This window comes from Leucoraja erinacea, chromosome 1, assembly GCF_028641065.1.
Source record: "Leucoraja erinacea ecotype New England chromosome 1, Leri_hhj_1, whole genome shotgun sequence".
Lineage (NCBI taxonomy): Eukaryota > Metazoa > Chordata > Chondrichthyes > Rajiformes > Rajidae > Leucoraja > Leucoraja erinaceus.
Genome location: NC_073377.1, coordinates 88,978,415 through 88,985,358, shown reverse-complemented (window position 1 = coordinate 88,985,358; position 6,944 = coordinate 88,978,415). Strand labels below are relative to the sequence as shown.

General features: G+C 42.8%; 1 protein-coding gene across 1 annotated transcript in view; it reads left to right on the top strand.

Moving 5' to 3' along the window:
• The first annotated feature begins 99 nt into the window (after window positions 1–99).
• lap3 (leucine aminopeptidase 3) overlaps window positions 100–6,944 on the top strand; it is a 29,318-nt gene continuing 22,473 nt past the window's right edge. The window contains exon 1 of the mRNA XM_055638573.1: window positions 100–257. Coding sequence (XP_055494548.1) covers window positions 156–257 — 102 coding nt within the window. The 5' untranslated portion in view covers window positions 100–155. The remainder of the gene's footprint in view (window positions 258–6,944) is intronic.

Genomic DNA, 6,944 nt, shown 5'->3' with positions numbered 1-6,944 from the left:
GTGTTGGGAGGCGGGATTGCTGCAATGACGGCGGCCGGCCGCTAGTAGCGCTGTGTTGGGAGGCGGGATTGCTGCAATGACGGCGGCCGGCCGCTAGTAGCGCTGTGTTGGGAGGCGGGAGGTCGAGGCCGAGGCCGCACTGTTTGCCATTGATCATGGCCCTGGTCGGGGGAGTCCGGGCGCCGCTCCGCTCCCTCCTCAGGACGGGCTCGGCCTGGAACTCGATCCGTTCCTGCCGCTACGCCAGCGGCTCCAAGGTGCGGTGAGCAGGGCGCCGGCGGGGGGCGGGGACACGGACTGTGAGCGAAGGGCACGGGGTCTGAGCGCTGGAGCGGGTCCAGGGAAACAGGCCCTTCGGCCCAACTCGCCCACACCGGCCAACAATGTCCCAGCTACACTTGTCCCACCTGCCCACGTTTGGCCCATATCCCCCCAAACCTGTCCGTTCCATGTACCCGTCTAACTGTTTCTGAAACGATGGGATAGTCCCAGCCTCAACTACCTCCACTGGCAGCTTTTGTTCTATACACCCACCACCCTCTGTGTGAAATAGTTATCCCTCGGATTCCAATTAAATCTTTTCCCCTTCACCTTGAACCTATGTCCTCTGGTCCTCGATTCCCCTACTCTGGGCAAGAGATTCTGTCCATCTGCCCGATCTATTCCTCTCATGATTTTGTACACCTTTATAAGATCTCCCCTCATCCTATTTATTTATTTATTTATTTATCTATCTATCTATCTATCTATCTATCTATTCAATCAATCATACATTAATTCATCATTCATTCATTCATCCATACATTCATTTATGCATTCATATATTCCATTCATTCATTTATTCATTCATTTATTTATTTATTTATTTGGGAGATTGTGCAGGCTTTAAACAAGAAACATTGAGAAATATATTTTGGCAAATAATATAATGTCCTAATTTTGTCCAACTAACAGCTGACAATAATCCCATTCCTTAGCTTGCATCTGAGTAACATTTATTTCAAAACGCATTGATAGTTTACGATTATTTAAATGGTAAATGTAGCTTCAGAAGCATTTTCATTTTGCATGTTAAAACCCACCTGAGAACCATGGGCGATTTTGCAATTTTACTGACGGATTTTTCACTTTTAAAACTTTCCATATAACAAATGAATAAAGATAAAAAAGTCAATAATGCCTTACTTTTGATGAAATGCAGCGAGCAAACGCGATAATTCCCGATATTTTGGATCTTTAAATCTCCACAACAAATGGCCGCGAAGCACTTCCGCTGTTTTTGCACCTTCAGCTCCCTCTTGAATTTACCTTAGTTTCTATCTTTTTTTTGGACTGTAAATTTAGGTAGCTGTGCCTCACGGTCACCCCGACTGGCACAGTAAATTGCAGCTCAAAAACTGGCCGTTTTAGATGTTTTTAACGGGTGTGAAAGTGCGTGTTTTCCCATTCACTAACATGTACCGGTAGTACCAAGTGTCCTCCAGTTAAAATTTTCGGTCATGTGGGTGCGGATCTACGCTCCAGTGACCTTTCGTGAAATCACCATATACAACTGTAACATGACCTCTGAAAAAGCTACTTTTCTTAACAACTAAACAGGTTTGCTTCTTAATAAACAGACACCACACAAACTGGTAGACCAGTTCAAAACTTTACTTATTATCGGCCGATGGAAGGGAGGGAGAACTCCAGTCAAGTGACCAATACAGACACTTGACCGTCCTCCGTCCACTTCTCTGAACAACAGAATTACATTGCATTAAATAGGGTTTTTTTGTCCCCTTAGCACATTCCACAGACATTAGTCATGGTCAGAGGTACAGGAAAAGGTTTCCACAGAATGCATCACATCAAAGGCATTTTGTTTACATGGTAGAAGATATACTAAAACCATTGGCCATTTGGTTTATGACATCTTACATCAAAGAGATCTCTCTAGCTTCTCCTCTCAGCTGGTCACTTGGGAGACAATGTTATAGGATTTATTATCTCACACACCGCAACCCGAGGCAAGCCTAATTTGAGACTAAATATAAGCTGTAAACTAGCCCAGAAGCCAATTTAATATATTCTTATATTTTTAACTAAAATTCGGCTTCATCATTCCATCCTTTTATCAAAATTTTGATAACAACTACAGTCCTTGCTGAGTACATATGAAAGACCATAAGCATCTCATCAGACAAATTAATAGTACACTAGTAGCACAATCAATTCATAGTGGACAATCGTTCCACAAATCCCTCCAAACATTTTAAATGGCCACCAACCTCCCCCGGACATGACACTAATATACTACCATAGGACAGGAAAAGGATCATAAAAATTGCTCAGCCTTTATTCGGCTTCGCTTGGAATTCCCCGTGTGCTGGTGTAACTGGTTCATGCTTCTCTTGTGTGGCACTGCATTTGCAACATAACAATGCCCTGTCACAAATATACTGTTTCCTAAAAATACACCAGTGCCTTGGTTGTGGCAAAAACAGGTAGATTTAACTGGCCTTTGCAGACCTCTTACTGTCTGTAGTCAGGGTATCTTTGCTGCGCTTGTCATGTTTGACTGGCCTTTGCAGACCTCTTACTGTCTGTAGTCAGGGTATCTTTGCTGCGCTTGTCATGTTTGACTTCAATCTTGTCTAAAAGGAGGTGTTACCATCCTTTGAATGTGGGTTAGTCCACAAGCTTGCCATTCTGAAGAAAGTTCAGTCCATGTGGGCTGGGCCACCCCAGAATAAAGGGAGCATCAATAGCCCATCGCCCTTGTTTCCACAAACTGTTCACAGTCAATCAAATGTATCCAGCGACGATGATCTTCAATCTTTACAGCAGTTCATGTTGTTAGCAACACTTGGTTGTTCTTTTCAATACAGTCTCAATTTCGTCTTGTCCCAGCACCCCAGTTGTAAATCTTGTTCACCAGCTGAGTTTCTCCAGCACTTTTGTCTACCTTTGATCCTCCAGTATCTCCAGTTCCTTCTTAACACTTCCCTGTGAATTTATTCTTTAATCCGATTATATCCGAAGAGGGTCTTCCCACCTAAATATTCAATTCTCCAAATATGTTCTCTTCCGCAATTTACTTTATCTTCTCACCTTTCATCCCTCATTACGAGTTCCCTCAAACCCCCTTTTGTAAGCCATAAGACAATTTTTCATCTACCTTCATTTCCCTCACACAGCCCATGCTACAGCAACATCTTTATGTTTGCTTGCAAACAGTAACCTTGCTTCATTTGCATTTTAAAAGACAACCTCTGTTATCATATCAAAACAATCTTTCCCAAAAGAACTCACTCAGAATCAGTAATCAATAATACATTTTCTTTTTCTCTGTAATTTTGACATTTCCAATCTCATTTAACACTTTAATCAGGATGAGTTTTTTTTTAAACTTGGTTCAAAAGATTTATAATCAACCAACACATTTTATCATTCGAGTATAGCTCCGCCCCCCCCCATTCATGACTGTTTCTTAACACACCATAACCTGTCTGACCATTTGCATTTTAAAGGACAAACTGTTCTTAAAGTGACGCACAACTTTGCTCATTGCTTCTAATTTTACACATTCCATATACAAAAAACATTGTTTTACCAGCAGTACATATACAAAAACATTGTTTTACCAGCAGTATATAATATTTCATCTTCAAAGACGTCTCTTTGTAATTTATTTTCCCTTTTTCTGACAAGACTTCTGTTTACCAAAATCCTGGTTACCTAACCCTAATTGGACATTGATCCAGATCATGATTAGCCAGACTCCCCTTGACTTTTCAGTCTCCCTACCCTATCCTCATTTCTCCATCAAATTTTCCTTCATCCCCAATTTTTTTAATAACATGTCAGAAAAAGGATTTACCTCCGGGGTAATTTTGTTTTGCAATCCCCATTGACTCTTTCCACCATCCCAGATGCCTGTGGGTGGTGTATACAGTGAAATTGCTGTTGGATATTACAATGTGCACATTTTTCCTTATTAATAGTGACAATAAAATGAGGACCATTGTCTGAGCTTATGACAGTAGGTAGGCCAAACCTGGGATTAACAACAATGTTACTGTAGTTTCAGCAGTATTATTAGTGGTTGGTAGAGTTTCACTCCACCTGCTAAATAAATCTAAAATCACTAAGCAATATTTATAACACTGGGCCCTTGGCATTTCAATAAAATCAATCTGTATGCATTCAAACGATCGTGGTGGCATTGGCGTCACCCCTGAGGGTACCTTAATTGGTTTGCCTGGATTACTTTGTTGGCAAATTTTACATTCAGAGGCCTGCCACCACATTTCCCTTTGTTATCCTATCATTCCCTCCTTACCAGCATGGGTAAGACGGGTAAAAATGTATCGTATACACCAACTTGTCTAAGCGGGGTGTGCTGAATTAATGGCACAGCCCTCTTGTTTCCATAGTTATTTCCCATATAAATGTCTCTACATTCCATGTGCCCCCTACTGGCCAGGCTTCATCCCCTAACCGTTTGGTCAACTTGTAACTTAACATTCTAAATTTCTTATACTTAGGATTCAAATAACACATATATTGGACTGGTATCCAGAGCATTCCCCATAGATAGATAGAAAGAGCGAGAGAGAGAAAGAAAGAGAAAGCAGACTTCTTAATTCCGAAACGTTCCAAATATATATCAACCAGGCCGATTCGCTACTCGAGACCCCAGTTTCTCATTTTGGCTGACTTTTTAACTCTTTAATATACGACCCAAGTGTCTCAACGAGGCCGACTTGCTAACCGAGACTCCAGTTTCTCAACTTGGCAGACGTTTTAACTCTTTAATATACAACGCCACTCATTTCTCAATCCAACAACTCTTCGGATGTCTCAATAAGCCAGACGCACACCTCACCCCCCATTCAACCCGACAAATCACGGATGTCTCAACGAGGCCGATGAGCCCTTAGTAGAGATAGAGAAAAAAAGAGAAAACAAAGAGAGATAGACAGAGAGAGAGAAAGAGAAACCGCTCAAGTCCTTCCTAAAAATATACACAAGCCATTCTTAAAAAATACAAACACAATTCTGTCTTAAAAATACATACACAATCCCTTCTTAAAAAAAACCATATTAAGCTCAACTGGTCTTACCTTTGTCTGTTTCGAAGAACCTCGGCAGGGAACCTGGATCAACCTCTGATGAAGGATCACAAACGTTCCCAGGAGTTTCTAGGGAGTCGGTCTTACAAGGGAGCCGATAGAGCTCAGTTATCTCCCTTCCAATCCCGGCAACCTCTGCAACCTCTTGCACAGTCAGCCGTTGATGTGGTCCCAGCGAGGCCTGCATAACTATGCCAATGAAAAAGCTACTTTTCTTAACAACTAAACCAGGTTCGCTTCTTAATAAACAGACACCACACAAACTGTTTGGTAGACCAGTTCAAAACTTTACTTATTATCGGCCAATGGAAGGGAGGGAGAACTCCAGTCAAGTGACCAATACAGACACTTGACCGTCTTCCGTCCACTTCTCTGAACAACAGAATTACATTGCATTAAATAGGGTTTTTTTGTCCCCTTAGCACATTCCACAGACATTAGTCATGGTCAGAGGTACAGGAAGGTTTCCACAGAACGCATCGCATCAAAGGCATTTTGTTTACATGGTACAAGATATACTAAAAACATTGGCCATTTGGTTTATGACATCTTACATCAAAGAGATCTCTCTAGCTTCTCCTCTCTGCTTGTCACTTGGGAGACAATGTTATAGGATTTATTATCTCACACACCGCAACCTGAGGCAAGCCTAATTTGAGACTAAATATAAGCTGTAAGCTAGCCCAGAAGCCAATTTAATATCTTCTTATATTTTTAACTAAAATTCGGCTTCATCACCTCCCAACTTCAATACTCAATACTCTGACTGATGAAGGCCAATGTGCCAAAAGCCTTTTAGACCACCTTATCTACCTGCGACTTGACCTTCAAGGAACCATACACTCCTATATCCCTCTGCTCTACAGAACTTCCCAGAGGCCGACCATTTACTGTGTAGGTCCTGCCCTTGATAGACGTCCCAAAGTGAAACACCTCACATTTCTCTGTATTAAATTCCATCAACCATTCCTCAACCCACCTGTCCAATCGATCAAGATCCTGCTGCAGTTTTTCACAACCATCTTTACTATCTGCAAAACAACCAACTTTTGTATCATCAGCAAAGTTGCCAATCTTGCCCTGTATGATCTCATCCAAATCATTGTTGTAGATGACAACAGTAACGGGACCAGCACCGAACCTTGAGGCACACCGCCAGTCACAGGCCTCCAGTCCGAGTTCCCACCATCACCCTCTGCTTCCCGCCATGAAGCCAATTTGTTATCCATTCTGCTATCTCCTTGGATCCCATGCGATCTAACCTTCCAGAGCAGCCTACCATGCAGAACCTTGTCGAATGCCTTACTGAAGTCCATGCACACAACATCTAACGTCTCGGCGTCATTCTGGACAGTACACTTTCCTTTGGCCCCCACATCAGCAATATCACACGCTCTGCATACTTTCATCTCCGCAACATCTCCAGACTCTGCCCCTCCCTCTCCAAAGACAATATAAAAGTCCTCATCCACGCTCTGGTCACATCCCGCATCGATTACTGCAACGCCCCCCTCACTTGCACCTCCAATAAACTTCTTCATCGCCTCCAATGCATTCAGAACTCTGCAGCCCGGATCATCACCCGCACCAGATCATCGGACCACATCACACCCATCCCCACTCAGCTCCACTGGCTCCCTGTGCACCACCGGATTAACTACAAGATTTTACTGCTGACCTTCAAAGCCCTACACCACCTTGCTCCCCAATACCTCTCTGACCTGCTGCTACCATACACTCCTTCCCGGTCACTTCTTTCCTCCTCAGCTGCAATTTTAACTGTCCCCACATTTAGACTCAGCACCATTGGTGCCAGAGCCTTCAGCT